Source organism: Lepisma saccharinum, chromosome 10 (genome assembly GCF_977018435.1).
Source record: "Lepisma saccharinum chromosome 10, izLepSacc3.1, whole genome shotgun sequence".
NCBI classification, from domain to species: Eukaryota; Metazoa; Arthropoda; class Insecta; order Zygentoma; family Lepismatidae; genus Lepisma; species Lepisma saccharinum.
In genome coordinates this window covers 51,875,855-51,895,562 of record NC_139238.1, presented here as the reverse complement: position 1 = coordinate 51,895,562, position 19,708 = coordinate 51,875,855, and the positions used below count along the sequence as shown (strand labels likewise).

Genomic DNA, 19,708 nt, shown 5'->3' with positions numbered 1-19,708 from the left:
GAAACAAAACACTAAGATAAAAGGCCAGTATTTTCGTACAGTTCTTTACGGATTATAATTCAGGTAGGACTAAGAACTTTATTGTTTCTTATCCATAAACAAATGTATGAGGGTTATTTTTTGCAATAAAAACGAAGTAAGTAATTGTTTAAAAAAAACACATTTACTTTCTGAATTTACATACACTTCTCTATTTTTCTATATAATTTCCTTGCAAGTTTAAACATTTATTGTAACAAACTAAGAGTTTTTGTATACTCTCATAGAACTCTGCCGCCTGTGATGATAGCCAGTTACTCACGGTCGTTTTCACTTCTTCAGCCGTGTCTAAACACTTGCCGCCCAGGAAGGACTTCAGATGGCGGAAGAGGTGGTAGTCGCTAGGTGCAAGGTCTGGACTGTATGGCAGATGATCGAATACCTCCCACTCAGATCAAAGGGCGTGGAATGTTGTCAGCCGGTGTCGTACTGATTCATGACACTCCAGGGTCACATGCTGCGGCTCAAACTCAAGATCTAATCAAATCTTTTCGCTATTCGATCATCTGCCACACATTCCAGACCTTGCATCTAGCGACTACCACCTCGTCTGCCATCTGAAGACCTTCCTGGGTGGCAAGCGTTTAGACACTGATGAAGAAGTGAAAACGACCATGAGTAATTAGCTATCATCACAGGCGGCAGAGTTCTATGAGGAGGGTATCCAAAAACTCGTAGTTCGTTACGATAAATGTTTAAACCGGCAAGGAAATTATGTAGAAAAATAGAGAAGTGTATGTAAATTCAGAAAATAAATGTTTCTTTGAAAAACATTTACTTACTTCATTTTTATTGCAAAACGGACCTTACTTAAAAAATAACCCTTGTATTTTTATTAGAGCTGAACTCATACCAGTGTTTGAAAATTGAAATGTTTCAAAATATTCGTTAATATTAGTGAGTGAGTGTTTCACTGCATATACAGGGTGGGCCATATTGATGGGACACATTTCAAATGCATATGTGGAGCATGTAGGAAGCAACATTTTATTACCAAATATATGGAAAACACTGCCAAAGGACGGGAGTTTTGCACTGTGTTCAGTGTTTGAAGATTACATCCCTGAGATGGACACAACCTTGACGAGAACATTCTTTGGCTCTAACAGTCATGTTCAGCATAGTTTTGTGCAGGGTTTCGCTGGGATGGCCGCTATCTCCCTTCGGATGTTGTCCTTCAGTTCATTGATGGTAGTGGGCCTTCTGGTGTACAACTTGTCATTTAGGGGGCAGGGCACTTGCCCTCCCTGAGATTTCTGGAAAGGCTTTGCACAATTCAAATTTTGAAATTGTAGCGTGAAAACATGATGTGAAGTGCCGTGAAAGACAGCAGATTAAGTGCCTATGAAAACATTCTTCACACCCGAAATGAGACGGCTTGGCCTAAGAGACATGTGGCCGCAGCAGGATGGTGCCACTATTCATACAGCAGTAGTGTCAATGACAACCCTTCGACGACACTTCCTGGGATGGCTCATCTTGAGATTTGGTGAAGTCAATTGGGCATCCAGATCCCCGGATCTAACTCCACCGGACTACTTCCTGTGGGGTTACCTAAAGGACAAGGTGTACATTACAAACCCCACTACCATCAATGAACTGAAGGACAACATCCGAAGGGAGATAGCGGCCATCCCAGCCAAAACCCTGCACAAAACTATGCTAAAACATGACTGTTAAGAGCCAAAGAATGTTCTTGTCAAGGTTGTGTCCATCTCAGGGATGTAATCTTCAAACACTGAACACAGTGCAAAACTCCCGTCCTTTGGCAGTGTTTTCCATATATTTGGTAATAAATGTTGCTTTCTACATGCTCCACATATGCATTTGAAATGTGTCCCATCAATATGGCCCAACCTGTATAAGCATCAATTTACCAGAGTTTTACTTTAGAATATTAAGAAATTACATGATAATACCAGGTGTAGAAGTATGAAACCGGAATTGGCCGATAGATGGTGCTAGCCGGCAGTGGAGGGCGCGGAAGATCGCGTAAGCAGCGCCAGCTGCTGCCCGCCACTCCCGAGGACGTTATATCGGAACATAGTAACCCGAGTGTCAGACAGAGGAAGGTGTTGCACACCCGGAACATGTCGAGTTTTGTGCCTACGAACTACGATTTGCGGACAGCATTGGCGTTCTGTTATCATTTGAAGAAAACCGCCGCAGAATCGCATCGAATGCTCGTCGAAGCTTCCGGCGAACATGCTCTCGGGAAAACACAGTGTTTCGAGTGGTTCAAGAAATTCAAAAGTAGCGATTTTGACTTGCGAAACGAGGAACGTGGGAAACCTCCGAAAAAGTTCGAAGACAACGAATTGCAAGCTAAAACCCGGTGAAACCGTTAACGCAGATCGCTACCAACAGCAAATGATCAATTTACATCGAGCATTACGTGACAAACGGCCGGAATATGAAGCAAGGCAACACAAGGGCATCCTGCTCCATGACAAACGCCTCACCACACACAGCAAAACGGATCCGAGAAACAATCGAGGCGTTCAAATGGGAGATACTAGGGCATGCGGCGTATTCTCCCGACTTGGCTCCTTCAGATTATCATCTATTTGCCTCACTGGGACACGCTCTTGCAGAACAGCGCTTCAATTCGTATGAAGATGTACGAACATGGCTCGCGGACTGGTTCGCTTCAAAAGAAGAACGTTTTTTTTTGGCGTGGCATTCATAACCTGCCGGAAAGGTGGGAGAAATGTGTAACTAGCAATTGAGCTTACTTTGAATAAAATATTGTTTCTCAGTGTGGGGCGTTACCCCCACACCCCCTATACGCCTTCATGGCGTGGTGCTATGCACAGGGGAGCACTTTACCTTTTTTTATTGTTTCTCAGTTGCAAACACCAGCCGTTTACTTCTTGCAAACAAATTCCGGTTTCATACTTCTACACCTGGTATAAGATAGAAACTGATGTAGTCATAAAATAGAGTTTTTCACATAATATTGGTACAAATTCAATGGAAACTTCAAATTGTGCATAATTTCCTGGATAATTAGATTCCTTGAAAGTGTCACGCTTCATTTTTGCAGACTCACGGCTCAGCCTTAATTTTATTTATTTTATGGTCTCGTTGCTTTCAGTGTCTTGACAAGTATTTTGCAGTTACTTATTTTTAATTTCTAAACCAGCATTGCAAGCGTGCAGTGGACGATGACACATTCCAATGCATGGTGGAGCGCCAGTATGAACTCCTGAAGAAGGAACGGGAGGAACGGCAGAAGGGAACAGGAAGCGGAGCTGACTCCGATGACATCAAATCAGAAGAGGACAGGGCCCCGGACTCTGAAAATTCTCATCCCAGCCTGAGGTGTGTATTTGCTTATATATTTTTTAATTTTAATTAACTACTGTTATATGTGCTGGTATAGTTAATGTTTGTACTATTGGCCAATGGGACTGGAAAATTCTTTTCTGTCTATGTAATTGTTAGCTATGTTGTCACATAATTATATGAATTTTATGTGAATTACAGGCATCATGGATGGGATTTTTAAAAATGATCTGAACTGACTTCATGAATCAATTGTGTCATATCAGGGTATTAGTTTACTGTTAAAATTTTCAACAATTTTTCTCGTATGTAGGCATTGCTTGCATTGTAGAATTATTTCTCTTGTAGTCTACGGTTGTTACAAACATTAATACATTTTTTTGAAGGGAAGGGAGAAAGGCAAGCAAAGCATGTGTTTTCCTGAAACGTCACTACAAGAAACTGTGTTTTTATGCTTGTAACAACTGTAGACTATATGAGAAATAAAATTTTCAACATTGACCAATTTGGAGTGAAAGGAGTGGCCCTTTACAAAGACACTCAAATGCCAACCTCCCTTCCATGTAGTACACCCTGAACTGCATTTTGGAGACTGAAGCTGTGACTGAAGTTCAAATCACAAACCCTGAGACCTTCTGTAAACAAAACCACGTGCATGCAGAAAGCATTGCAAACTCATAGAAGTAAAATAATCCACTCGAAAATCCAACGTTGTTACAGGATTCATTACGTGAGGTAAAACAACAGCCAATTTGTAGTATGGGATACGCTGCCGCAAATGACATCTTACTTTAAACCCAATGCTCTTTCTTTTGTACTTATTGCTTCACCTTTATGGTTAACTCTCTGCACCAGTAATCATTTCCCATAAATTTGGCTTCTTTCTTGCATGCGAATTGAATATATTTTACTTGCATTTTTTTTAGACAAAATTATATAACATGGTAATGTATATTTCTAAGATTTGATATAGATAGGAGTGTATTTGTAGATTTTATGTAAATTGTATCTTATGTAAATAAAATATATAATGGGAATAAACAGCCATATTCAATGCTGTAAGTCCAATAAATATATTGATGATGATGATCAAAACAAAACAAATAAAGTTTGTAAATTTATTGCAGTTGGAAACTTTGACAAGCATCATAATAACGATTTTTGTTCCGCCAAATATAGTGCACTTCGTAAAATAACTTGGTGACATGGCAAGGCAAGGTAAGTGTGAACATTTTGTAGTAATATGCATTGTAACTTTCAATGAGCTTAGATATTTGTGTACATAATGCTATTTTATGACATTGGTTATTTTCTAAAAATAATCATGTGAACAGCAAGGAAGTAGTGCCACTTTTAACTTGGCGAGTTCTATGCATGCGGAAAGGTCTCCGTGTTCAGTGATACATCGAATCGGTGAGACGGTTTGTTTACATAAGGTCTCAGGCTTGGTGATTTACACTTTATCAAGTCTTTGACATCTGATTCCTCTGTGGGGTTTGTGTTGTGTTATCCATAAATGTTTGTAATTGTACTTTCATTGTTTCCATCTTATCACCATTCGCATATTCGCGATTAGCCAAAAGTGGCAGAAAAATGAAGTAAAATAAATCAATTCAATGAATCAGTTTGACAAATTGCATATCTACAGGGCATTTCATAAGTCCCTTTGGGCTTTCCGAAGCGGTAGCTCATGGGTCAACTCACCCAAGGGTTAGGAAGCATGTCCGTGAATAGAGTAAATATCAGAAGTTTTTAACCCACCTTATAAATATTTGATATGCCCTTCCTTGGTGACTTGACAGACGTCGGTCGTTCAATCTAGCTCCTGCCATACAGTGCCGTTGGTAGCAACTGCATCCATTATTCTTTGTCAATGCTCTGGTAAATCTTTTGGTTAGAGATGCATGTAAACACAATATATTTATATAAACACAAGCACATGTAAAAAGTCACATAGAGTAAGGTTGCGTTACCGACCATAGGTTGAGTGATATAGCAAATTGCAGGGCACGCGGAGAAATGGCTGACAAACCTATGGCATCCACACAAAATAGCCTTGAACATTTCCCTCACTCCTTGACACTTGTGTATGTGAGTGAGCTATTACGCAGCAAACTTCAAAATCCCAGAGTGATTTGTGAAACATACTGCATAAATAATCTTAATTATGTGCTACATACAGAAGATTTCATTTTATGAGTGTTTTGTTAACCCTCTGTCATCTGCATCCTCATTGCCGACAAATGTCCCGTGCTTGCCCGTCATTAAAATCAACGTTATTTATGTGAATTATTGATGCAAATCGAGGTTGAATTATACTAGCACTTACTGGAAATGAGGCAAAATCTACATCAACGCAAACATGTCCATTTCGGACATTTTTATCAGTTATTAAAATAAAAGTAAAAATAAATAAAAGAGTCTTAGATTTACAACCAGGGAGTCGTAACGTACCCAATTTGCGTTACACGGTACGTTCCATTTTGTAGGAGGAAGAGTATGGTTCAGCTGCTGGTACCCATGTAACGTAACGAAATGCAATATGTTATATACTGACGTTACAGAGAACGTAACAAAATGTATTATGGTAGATATTAACGTTATAAAGGAACGGAACGAAATGAGCACATTGGAACATAACGTAATATGCAATATGGTATATACTACCGTTACAAGGAAAGTAGTAACGAAATGCAATATGGTATATACTAGCGTTACAAAAACGTAACGAAATGCAACATGGTAGTAAATAACGGTACATAGGAACGTAATGAATGCAATCCTCCGTAACGGAATGAAGTGAAAGGCCAAATGTTAATTAACGTTACATAGGAATGTAGCAACATGTAAACCACTGTAGCGGAACGGAACAAAATGCAGTTGGTACATACCATCTGCATAAGGAACGTAAATAAATTCAGTATGGTAGATGTTAACGTTACAAGGAAAGAACAATTCACAAATGTTAGCTAGTAACGTTATAGGCGCGTGACGAATATGATCTACTTAACATCAAGGAAGAAAAAGGAATAGCCAAAATCTCTTACCTTTCATTGGAACATTGCGAAAAATAACTCAGTATATCGTATGGGATTAATGTGAAATAGCCGTTAAAAATATGGTTGTTTGTAAAAAAATGAATTTCAACCAGTGTTGTTAAAGGGTCAGGAATTAAATCAATTCAATTCCGGTTCAGCAGGGAATATTAGCAGTAGTATTGATGTGCGCCAAGGCCTGTTTTCTTCGTGGGTGGTCCTTTATTTGCACGTACTTAGAACTAATTTGCACGGGTTTTAATTAATTCGCATGTACTTAGAATTCATTAGCAAGTACTTAGAGTACTTTACATTTATGTATTTGCATGTTTATAACTTTTTATGAATATATATTTATTTATTTTATGAAAAATATGTATATAGAAGGTAATTAGAGGTACGAAATGTTATGCATATGGTTTTATATTCATTACTGCAAAGTATGTAATGTATAAAATGTTAATATTAATGTTTATAGTATTGAAAATAAGTTTTCTATGGTTTATGAACCGCTATGAACGGTGGTAATGGCTGTAGGTACAGGTCCAATTACGATTGGGGACGGTCCCGGTACTCGAACCCACGATATGTAATATTATTAATTAGTACTATGTAATAATGTATGTTATTATGGTATGAAACACGATGATCTCAGACGCTAGACAGAATACTGTGTCAGAATCTCGACTCGGCGGTGATGCCAGACAGAGAGAATGAATTAATATTCAGCGCAGGTATAGGAGAAAGGAATTTTGGGGAAGCGCGCTCAAGGTCAAATGACGTCACAACGTCAGGACAAAGGAAGAACCTGATTGACCAATCAGAGAACGCGTCGGTAGATTTTCAGAACCATTTTTTTCAAGGTTAACCAGTACGCAAGAACAGGGGAAAGCTATGCAATACTGTAGGGCAGGGGAGGTATTCAACCAGACAACAAAGGATGTCTGAGAATGTGCAGCAAGGGTCAAATCTCTGAAGCTATGCGGTTTCCGCCGCCAATTAATATTCCGCTCAGGTTTGCCTCCAAGGCACAGGACGCTTTAGCGCAGGTTTTTTTTATCTGTACTATGAAGAAGGGAGAGCTATTAGGGACGGGGCCTACAGTTTTCACCATTTGCTTTTATCACGGGGTAATGAACCTAGGACCCTTTGATTATTGATTTAGGTAGTAAATGTATGTTACTGTGTGCTATTTAACTTAATTTTGAGTTTATTTTTTACCAAACTTTGACTTTATGTCAAACATTTTCACAGCTTATCCTTATTTTTACCAAAATAACACTATTTGTACTATTCAGGCAACACTTTTATTAAATTTTGGACTCACAAAGACATTTTTTTTCAACGTTTAACTTATTATTTTACAACTTTATATTAATTTTTTACCAAAATAACACTATTTGTACTAATCACCAACATTTTTTATTAAATTTTGGACTCACAAAGACATTTTTCAACTTTTAACTTATTATTTTACAACTTTAAGTTAATTTTTTACCAAAATAACACTATTTGTACTATTCAGGCAACACTTTTATTAAATTTTGGACTCACAAAGACATTTTTTTTTTCAACGTTTAACTTATTATTTTACAACTTTATATTAATTTTTTACCAAAATAACACTATTTGTACTAATCACCAACATTTTTTATTAAATTTTGGACTCACAAAGACATTTTTTCAACTTTTAACTTATTATTTTACAACTTTATGTTAATTTTTACCAAAATAACACTATTTGTACTATTCAGGCAACATTTTTTATTAAATTTTGTATTTACAAAGAGATTTTTTCAACTTTTAATTTATTATTTACAAGTTTATGCCTATTTTTTTACCAAAATAACACAATTCAATCTGTTCAGGAAAGACTTTTAGTTATATTTTCGACACACAGAGTGTGTGATCTCAATTTCTATCTGTTTATTTCACAAGTTTAGGCTTATTATTACCAAAATAACACAATTCAATCTGTTCAAGAAAGACTTTTAGTTACATTTTCGACACACAGAGTGTGTGTTCTCAACTTTTATTTGTTTATTTTACAAGTTTAGCCTAATATTTACTCAAATAACACGATTTGAACGTGTTTTTATTACATTTTGGACACACACGCACTCTCTCACACACACACACATCCACACATCCACACACACACACACACACACACACACACACACACACAGAGAGAGAGAGAGAGAGAGAGGGAGAGAGAGAGAGAGAGAGAGAGAGAGAGAGAGATTTCCAAGTTTACAGGATTATTCTCCAAGTTTACTCAAATAACACAATTTAAATGTGTTTTGAATTATATTTTGTACACATGAAGTGTGTTTCGTCAAGTTTTACCCGTTTATTTTACAAGTTTAGGCTTAATATTACTCAAATAACACAATTTAATCTAGTCAGGAAGGATTTGTTATTATATTTTGGATGCACAAAGAGATGTTTTCAACTTTTTTACTGATTTTTTGCAGGGTACGTATTAATTTTTATTTATTTTGTTTTGTATACATTTACAAATTTTTAACTTAGAGTTTAGTATTTATTTAAATTTTTTCAAAAACACTAAAAAAAAGTACTTTTAGCTAAAATGTAAGCCACAGAATATATTATTATTATTATTATTATTATTATTATTATTATTAGGGTTTACTGATTTCCACTATGCTATTTTTGGTTCTGTATTTCTATATGTATTTATTTAGGTCCGGTTACGCCTGCTACGTAGGAAAGTTTCTTTATTTTAGAGTTTGCTGAGTATTTTGTTACTTTTATACTAGGTAAAGTTTCCAAAATATATCAGGTAGGGCTCCATCCATATACTTTTGTTTTTGCTGTTTGGAGATGATGCGATCAGCATCACTCTCCATCTGCTTTTTATTTTATGTACCCAATATTATTTTGAGGCTTAGTGAATTCTAGAGCCTATTTATGCAGGAGAGAGGGCTTGAAAATTTTCATTTCAGATAACCCACAACTATTTGTCAGAGTATTTTAAAGGATATTTTATATTTATTATGTGCTACTAGAATATCAAAGCTTGCTTAATTTTTATGTCTGTAACGCTGTTATTGTATTTCTAGCTAAGGCTTACTGGATAAAGTACACGAAATGTTTATCATTTCAACTATTTGCTTTTATACGAAGCCAAATTTTTAGTGTAACGAAAATTATTGTGTGTCTATAAAGACTGAAATCCCTTTCCCGATGGGTCCATAACTGGACGCTTACGAACATTGTTCCTTTTATTTTTAAAAAATATAACCATTTATCAATATATTGACAATTCACAGGACAAGACGAAGTTCACAGACGACTGACTATATGGACCATAGGTTCATTTGCTAATTTTTTTTCTATGCTAGAAGAATAATTTAGCCTTATAGCCTTTTTCAAGGTATTTTAGAAGTATTACTGGGTTTTTTGGGTGCATCAACATTTGGGTTATTTCCATTTGGTTTATTATACGAGGCTACAATCACTATCTGAACACTGAAATTCTCTGATTGAAACTAAAAGCTTAGGGTGTAACTAGGGACTTAGTATGTATAGCGACAATTTATAGGACAACATGAACCTTACAAAGGATTATAGGTGACGTAGGACCACACGCCAGATCTTTGTTAATCTGCAAGAAGCACTTACAGCTAATATTACGAGGAAATGAGCTTGATTTTTACTGTTTCACGAGAATGCTATCTTTTATACACCCAATATTTGCTTTTTCAGGTAACTATTTGTACCAGAAGCACTTACAGACCAACTCTAACTAGACTTCGACTTATTCTATATCAGGTGCTAAATTTATAAAGAACTATGATTGTGTATATTTCTGAGGAAATACGCAAAAGCAGATTACCCGATTAAAGTATCTGAAAAACAGATTTTTCTATGCAACTATATTTTCATTGATTGGATTATTTAACAGATCAAACAGGAAGACTGCAAAATTTATTAAATGTAGTTCTATAGTATAGGTGGTTTCAGAGATATAAAAAGAACAAATATAAGATTTTGCTGTTTTTGCTTCTGAGGCTAATCGCGACGCTAAGGGTAAATGGCGAGGAAATGTAACGGAGGAGAAACAGTCCCAAAAGTTATGGGCTGCATGTAAGTTAATACCACAGAGATATTACAGTAGGTGTAGTTTCTACCACCAGAATTTTTCTATCATAATAATACTGGTTATGCTGTACTGTTAGCTAAAGATGCTGATATTTGAGAAACTCAAAAGCTTATTTGCAAAATTTTAAGATAAATAATAATCTGTTAGACTGTAAACATATTTTATATCCATTCTGCACAAGATCCGATGACAAAATTTAAAAATTGTAATCGCCCAGACAGGGACTCGAACCCTGGACAGATAGGTTAAAAGCCTAACGCTATACCAACTAAGATATCTGGGCACAAGGTATTGTTTTCTTGAAAAATTAGTCATGTTAAGAAATATATTGAAACATTTGAGAACACTTTTGGTCTGGTTCGACAGAGAAGGAGACAACATTTCCAAATTTTTACAGACTGGGTGTATTTTTCCACTATAGAGGCCTTCACTATATGTAATTCGAAACGCTAAAGTTCAGCTAGCTTCCAAAACTGAGGTAAAGATTTTGTTTGGCGAGATTAACAAGTTACAATTATATCCAGTTACGGACAAATAAAGCTAAAACTCTCAGATTTACTGTACTAGCCAAGTTTTAGTAACATTTTCTTCACTTTAGTACAAATAGGTATATTTTATTTATAATTTGACAAAATGTACTAGTATTTAATTCACAAAGTTAGGTAAAAAACAGTATTTTTAAAAAATATTGTTACTGCCTTCAAATGTTATGTTATTTAGCCACTAACAACTGGTTTACACTGTTTGGCATCCTTTAAATAGGAAAAGAAGGAATTATTTGTTTAGTATTTTTATATTTATTTAAGAAAACAATTCTACAGTTTAACTTAATTTTAACAAATTGTTACTAATTTATATATCAAAGTTATGTTATTTAGAGTGTATGAAGGCGTATAAAGTTAATATTTGTACTTATCAGTTCAACTTACAATTATATTTTACACACAAAATATAATGTTTACAGTTAAATTACTTGAATCAGAGAATAATATTTTACAGTAATTGATTCATTCAGCAGTAGTCAGTACTTTTATGCATCAGTTTTCTTAATTTTCTATTACGCATGCTATTTTGGGCTATTCTTAAAATGTATTTCTAGGGCAAACTGGTTTAATTTTCTGCTTATAATGCAAAGTTGACAGTTTTCGCAAAATGCATTGTACATTTGTTATATTCTCTACTTACAATCCAAATATTATGCTTATTTAATGTATAACTAACTAACTCTCTAGCCTTCTTAAACCCGAATGTTCATGGCTGCAGCAACACATGCCTTTCATCTGTCCCTGTCCTGAGCAAGATCTATATACTCCTTTCCTTCCCTACCAATTTCCTTTAGGTCCATCTCTACATTATCCCTCCATCTTTGTTTTGGTCTTCCTATTGATCTTTTACCATCAGGTTTCCCAACAAGAATCCTGTATACTCTTCTTTCCTCTCCCATTCGTACCACATGATTACACACCTAAGTCTTCTTGATTTAATCATTCTAATAATATCTGGACATGAATACAAATTATGTACTTCTAATTTATGTAACCTTCTCCACTCATTTGTCTCCTCATCTGTTTTAGGCCCAAATATTTTCCTAAGGATCTTATTTTCAAATAGTCTCAATTTATGTTCCTTTTTCAATCTAAGGGACCAGGTTTATTTACTGTATTTAACTTTTATTTTTTGTAATTAACAAAAATTAAAAGCTCATACTGTAGTTATTATATCTTTTTCTATCAGCTTATTTTGAAATTAATATTATTAGTTATAGTCTTTGATTTATAACTATATTGCTTTTTATCAATTTATCTAAGAGTACACGCAGACAAACACATGTGTACACACGTTTATGTAAATAGATATGCCTTTTTTCAATATTTTAGTATGAAGATTGCACTTTAGCTATTTAAGCAAGGGTAGGAAAGGAAGGATTTCTGAGAATTTGTTGCAGGATTTTGTTGTCCAAGTATAGATGAGAACTGAGCTGGGAGACTGTTTTGAACATTTTCATGATAGTTTGCATGTGAACCGTATGCAAATTCAGCACTATTGACTGTGCATGCTTCTAAGTTTTGCTGTTATTTTACATCAAGTCTGTGAGACTGTAGTCAGTTTTCCCTTTTCAAGTAGTTTTTATTGATTGTATTTGTATATGTTTTGGGGACTTAGCAGTTTTATGTTATGAGGCAGTTTGTTGTAGAATATTTTTACCGGATTGTTTTGAGATATTGAGTGTCTGCTGTTTTACTTGTAATTATTTTCCTTCTTGTGTTGTGTATTTGACTATATTTTGTCCAAGTTCGTAGTATTTAGAATAATTGTTATTGACTTGTAGATGTAGGGAGTAATAATCCTTTGCAAGATGCTCTATACTTTAGTCTGAACATTATTCTTAGTGTTCACTTTTGAAGCCTTAGTATTCTGGTAGTATTACTAATGTAGAGGTAAATTAGGCTGAAATGTAGGCATTTTTCTGATACATTATACTCACTTAGTTGTTTCAGCAGGTAGAAGTTGCATGATGGTTTACTGCTGATGATGTTAATTTGCTCTTCTTATGTACTACGTATGATGTAGCTTACTTGAGTAACTGGAATTTTCTACTGAAAAAAGGATTGCTTGTCTATTTTATTTCTATGTTGTTGAGTTTGTCCATAAGCAAGCCATGTTTTTACTCTATTCTATGCCTTGGAAGAATCTAGATATATTGTGTTTGCAGTTTTATGTTTTTCTAAGGTTTCAGCTATGTAGTTTTTTAAACTGTGCTATGGCTTAACTATTGATTTCTTTTTCTGGATGCCATGTTGGTTCTGTGTATTCCTTTTGCTGCTTGAATTTGACTTAGGTTGTTTGCTTTTTTTCTTAGATCTTTATATGTTCAGTATTTTTTATTTTTTAATATTCTTTTACATAAAAAAATCAAAGTACATTGTTAAAGTCAAAGTGTGTTAAAATTCAATTTTTCAAAGTTAAAATTTTAAAAATACAATTTTCTAAAATCAAAAGTTATAATAGTATATTTTTGTTAGCAGAAGTTTTTATACTAGGGCAAATTATTTTGTTGTTAATGTAAAATTTGTTACTTAATGTAAAATTAAAGTAATTAAACATCAATTTTTCAAAGTTAAAGCTTTAAAAATACAATTCTCTAAAATTAAAAGTTCTAATAGTACATTTTTGTTAGTAGAGGTTTTTTTTTTACTAGAGTAAATTATTTTGTTGTTAAAGTAAAATATGTTAGTTAATGTAAAATTAAAATAATTAAAATTCAAAAAAAATAAAATATAGTGAACATATAAAAATCTAAGAAAAAAAGCAAACAACCTAAGTCAAATTCAAGCAGCAAAAGGAATACACAGAACCAACATGGCATCCAGAAAAAGAAATCAATAGTTAAGCCATAGCACAGTTTAAAAAACTACATAGCTGAAACCTTAGAGAAACATAAAACTGCAAACACAATATATCTAGATTCTTCCAAGGCATAGAATAGAGTAAAAACATGGCTTGCTTATGGACAAACTCAACAACATAGAAATAAAATAGACAAGCAATCCTTTTTTCAGTAGAAAATTCCAGTTACTCAAGTAAGCTACATCATACGTAGTACATAAGAAGAGCAAATTAACATCATCAGCAGTAAACCATCATGCAACTTCTACCTGCTGAAACAACTAAGTGAGTATAATGTATCAGAAAAATGCCTACATTTCAGCCTAATTTACCTCTACATTAGTAATACTACCAGAATACTAAGGCTTCAAAAGTGAACACTAAGAATAATGTTCAGACTAAAGTATAGAGCATCTTGCAAAGGATTATTACTCCCTACATCTACAAGTCAATAACAATTATTCTAAATACTACGAACTTGGACAAAATATAGTCAAATACACAACACAAAAAGAAAAATAATTACAAGTAAAACAGCAGACACTCAATATCTCAAAACAATCCGGTAAAAATATTCTACAACAAACTGCCTCATAACATAAAACTGCTAAGTCCCCAAAACATATACAAATACAATCAATAAAAACTACTTGAAAAGGGAAAACTGACTACAGTCTCACAGACTTGATGTAAAATAACAGCAAAACTTAGAAGCATGCACAGTCAATAGTGCTGAATTTGCATACGGTTCACATGCAAACTATCATGAAAATGTTCAAAACAGTCTCCCAGCTCAGTTCTCATCTATACTTGGACAACAAAATCCTGCAACAAATTCTCAGAAATCCTTCCTTTCCTACCCTTGCTTAAATAGCTAAAATGCAATCTTCATACTAAAATATTGAAAAAAGGCATATCTATTTACATAAACGTGTGTACACATGTGTTTGTCTGCGTGTACTCTTAGATAAATTGATAAAAAGCAATATAGTTATAAATCAAAGACTATAACTAATAATATTAATTTCAAAATAAGCTGATAGAAAAAGATATAATAACTACAGTATGAGCTTTTAATTTTTGTTAATTACAAAAAATAAAAGTTAAATACAGTAAATAAACCTGGTCCCTTAGATTGAAAAAGGAACATAAATTGAGACTATTTGAAAATAAAATCCTTAGGAAAATATTTGGGCCTAAAACAGATGAGGAGACAAATGAGTGGAGAAGGTTACATAAATTAGAAGTACATAATTTGTATTCATGTCCAGATATTATTAGAATGATTAAATCAAGAAGACTTAGGTGTGTAATCATGTGGTACGAATGGGAGAGGAAAGAAGAGTATACAGGATTCTTGTTGGGAAACCTGATGGTAAAAGATCAATAGGAAGACCAAAACAAAGATGGAGGGATAATGTAGAGATGGACCTAAAGGAAATTGGTAGGGAAGGAAAGGAGTATATAGATCTTGCTCAGGACAGGGACAGATGAAAGGCATGTGTTGCTGCAGCCATGAACATTCGGGTTTAAGAAGGCTAGAGAGTTAGTTAGTTATACATTAAATAAGCATAATATTTGGATTGTAAGTAGAGAATATAACAAATGTACAATGCATTTTGCGAAAACTGTCAACTTTGCATTATAAGCAGAAAATTAAACCAGTTTGCCCTAGAAATACATTTTAAGAATAGCCCAAAATAGCATGCGTAATAGAAAATTAAGAAAACTGATGCATAAAAGTACTGACTACTGCTGAATGAATCAATTACTGTAAAATATTATTCTCTGATTCAAGTAATTTAACTGTAAACATTATATTTTGTGTGTAAAATATAATTGTAAGTTGAACTGATAAGTACAAATATTAACTTTATACGCCTTCATACACTCTAAATAACATAACTTTGATATATAAATTAGTAACAATTTGTTAAAATTAAGTTAAACTGTAGAATTGTTTTCTTAAATAAATATAAAAATACTAAACAAATAATTCCTTCTTTTCCTATTTAAAGGATGCCAAACAGTGTAAACCAGTTGTTAGTGGCTAAATAACATAACATTTGAAGGCAGTAACAATATTTTTTAAAAATACTGTTTTTTACCTAACTTTGTGAATTAAATACTAGTACATTTTGTCAAATTATAAATAAAATATACCTATTTGTACTAAAGTGAAGAAAATGTTACTAAAACTTGGCTAGTACAGTAAATCTGAGAGTTTTAGCTTTATTTGTCCGTAACTGGATATAATTGTAACTTGTTAATCTCGCCAAACAAAATCTTTACCTCAGTTTTGGAAGCTAGCTGAACTTTAGCGTTTCGAATTACATATAGTGAAGGCCTCTATAGTGGAAAAATACACCCAGTCTGTAAAAATTTGGAAATGTTGTCTCCTTCTCTGTCGAACCAGACCAAAAGTGTTCTCAAATGTTTCAATATATTTCTTAACATGACTAATTTTTCAAGAAAACAATACCTTGTGCCCAGATATCTTAGTTGGTATAGCGTTAGGCTTTTAACCTATCTGTCCAGGGTTCGAGTCCCTGTCTGGGCGATTACAATTTTTAAATTTTGTCATCGGATCTTGTGCAGAATGGATATAAAATATGTTTACAGTCTAACAGATTATTATTTATCTTAAAATTTTGCAAATAAGCTTTTGAGTTTCTCAAATATCAGCATCTTTAGCTAACAGTACAGCATAACCAGTATTATTATGATAGAAAAATTCTGGTGGTAGAAACTACACCTACTGTAATATCTCTGTGGTATTAACTTACATGCAGCCCATAACTTTTGGGACTGTTTCTCCTCCGTTACATTTCCTCGCCATTTACCCTTAGCGTCGCGATTAGCCTCAGAAGCAAAAACAGCAAAATCTTATATTTGTTCTTTTTATATCTCTGAAACCACCTATACTATAGAACTACATTTAATAAATTTTGCAGTCTTCCTGTTTGATCTGTTAAATAATCCAATCAATGAAAATATAGTTGCATAGAAAAATCTGTTTTTCAGATACTTTAATCGGGTAATCTGCTTTTGCGTATTTCCTCAGAAATATACACAATCATAGTTCTTTATAAATTTAGCACCTGATATAGAATAAGTCGAAGTCTAGTTAGAGTTGGTCTGTAAGTGCTTCTGGTACAAATAGTTACCTGAAAAAGCAAATATTGGGTGTATAAAAGATAGCATTCTCGTGAAACAGTAAAAATCAAGCTCATTTCCTCGTAATATTAGCTGTAAGTGCTTCTTGCAGATTAACAAAGATCTGGCGTGTGGTCCTACGTCACCTATAATCCTTTGTAAGGTTCATGTTGTCCTATAAATTGTCGCTATACATACTAAGTCCCTAGTTACACCCTAAGCTTTTAGTTTCAATCAGAGAATTTCAGTGTTCAGATAGTGATTGTAGCCTCGTATAATAAACCAAATGGAAATAACCCAAATGTTGATGCACCCAAAAAACCCAGTAATACTTCTAAAATACCTTGAAAAAGGCTATAAGGCTAAATTATTCTTCTAGCATAGAAAAAAAATTAGCAAATGAACCTATGGTCCATATAGTCAGTCGTCTGTGAACTTCGACTTGTCCTGTGAATTGTCAATATATTGATAAATGGTTATATTTTTTAAAAATAAAAGGAACAATGTTCGTAAGCGTCCAGTTATGGACCCATCGGGAAAGGGATTTCAGTCTTTATAGACACACAATAATTTTCGTTACACTAAAAATTTGGCTTCGTATAAAAGCAAATAGTTGAAATGATAAACATTTCGTGTACTTTATCCAGTAAGCCTTAGCTAGAAATACAATAACAGCGTTACAGACATAAAAATTAAGCAAGCTTTGATATTCTAGTAGCACATAATAAATATAAAATATCCTTTAAAATACTCTGACAAATAGTTGTGGGTTATCTGAAATGAAAATTTTCAAGCCCTCTCTCCTGCATAAATAGGCTCTAGAATTCACTAAGCCTCAAAATAATATTGGGTACATAAAATAAAAAGCAGATGGAGAGTGATGCTGATCGCATCATCTCCAAACAGCAAAAACAAAAGTATATGGATGGAGCCCTACCTGATATATTTTGGAAACTTTACCTAGTATAAAAGTAACAAAATACTCAGCAAACTCTAAAATAAAGAAACTTTCCTACGTAGCAGGCGTAACCGGACCTAAATAAATACATATAGAAATACAGAACCAAAAATAGCATAGTGGAAATCAGTAAACCCTAATAATAATAATAATAATAATAATAATAATAATAATATATTCTGTGGCTTACATTTTAGCTAAAAGTACTTTTTTTTAGTGTTTTTGAAAAAATTTAAATAAATACTAAACTCTAAGTTAAAAATTTGTAAATGTATACAAAACAAAATAAATAAAAATTAATACGTACCCTGCAAAAAATCAGTAAAAAAGTTGAAAACATCTCTTTGTGCATCCAAAATATAATAACAAATCCTTCCTGACTAGATTAAATTGTGTTATTTGAGTAATATTAAGCCTAAACTTGTAAAATAAACGGGTAAAACTTGACGAAACACACTTCATGTGTACAAAATATAATTCAAAACACATTTAAATTGTGTTATTTGAGTAAACTTGGAGAATAATCCTGTAAACTTGGAAATCTCTCTCTCTCTCTCTCTCTCTCTCTCTCTCTCTCTCTCTCTCTCTCTCTCTGTGTGTGTGTGTGTGTGTGTGTGTGTGTGTGTGTGTGGATGTGTGGATGTGTGTGTGTGTGAGAGAGTGCGTGTGTGTCCAAAATGTAATAAAAACACGTTCAAATCGTGTTATTTGAGTAAATATTAGGCTAAACTTGTAAAATAAACAAATAAAAGTTGAGAACACACACTCTGTGTGTCGAAAATGTAACTAAAAGTCTTTCTTGAACAGATTGAATTGTGTTATTTTGGTAATAATAAGCCTAAACTTGTGAAATAAACAGATAGAAATTGAGATCACACACTCTGTGTGTCGAAAATATAACTAAAAGTCTTTCCTGAACAGATTGAATTGTGTTATTTTGGTAAAAAAATAGGCATAAACTTGTAAATAATAAATTAAAAGTTGAAAAAATCTCTTTGTAAATACAAAATTTAATAAAAAATGTTGCCTGAATAGTACAAATAGTGTTATTTTGGTAAAAATTAACATAAAGTTGTAAAATAATAAGTTAAAAGTTGAAAAAATGTCTTTGTGAGTCCAAAATTTAATAAAAAATGTTGGTGATTAGTACAAATAGTGTTATTTTGGTAAAAAATTAATATAAAGTTGTAAAATAATAAGTTAAACGTTGAAAAAAAAAAATGTCTTTGTGAGTCCAAAATTTAATAAAAGTGTTGCCTGAATAGTACAAATAGTGTTATTTTGGTAAAAAATTAACTTAAAGTTGTAAAATAATAAGTTAAAAGTTGAAAAATGTCTTTGTGAGTCCAAAATTTAATAAAAAATGTTGGTGATTAGTACAAATAGTGTTATTTTTGTAAAAAATTAATATAAAGTTGTAAAATAATAAGTTAAACGTTGAAAAAAAATGTCTTTGTGAGTCCAAAATTTAATAAAAGTGTTGCCTGAATAGTACAAATAGTGTTATTTTGGTAAAAATAAGGATAAGCTGTGAAAATGTTTGACATAAAGTCAAAGTTTGGTAAAAAATAAACTCAAAATTAAGTTAAATAGCACACAGTAACATACATTTACTACCTAAATCAATAATCAAAGGGTCCTAGGTTCATTACCCCGTGATAAAAGCAAATGGTGAAAACTGTAGGCCCCGTCCCTAATAGCTCTCCCTTCTTCATA

The 19,708-nt window shown here is 33.3% G+C and overlaps 1 protein-coding gene across 1 annotated transcript in view; it reads left to right on the top strand.

Annotated features, from left to right (window-relative positions):
- Positions 1-19,708, top strand: part of LOC145994102 (SWI/SNF-related matrix-associated actin-dependent regulator of chromatin subfamily E member 1-like) — a 100,111-nt gene that overhangs the window by 59,278 nt on the left and 21,125 nt on the right. The window contains 1 exon segment of the mRNA XM_083130189.1: positions 3,185-3,363. Within this exon segment, the coding sequence (XP_082986315.1) occupies positions 3,185-3,363 (179 nt within the window).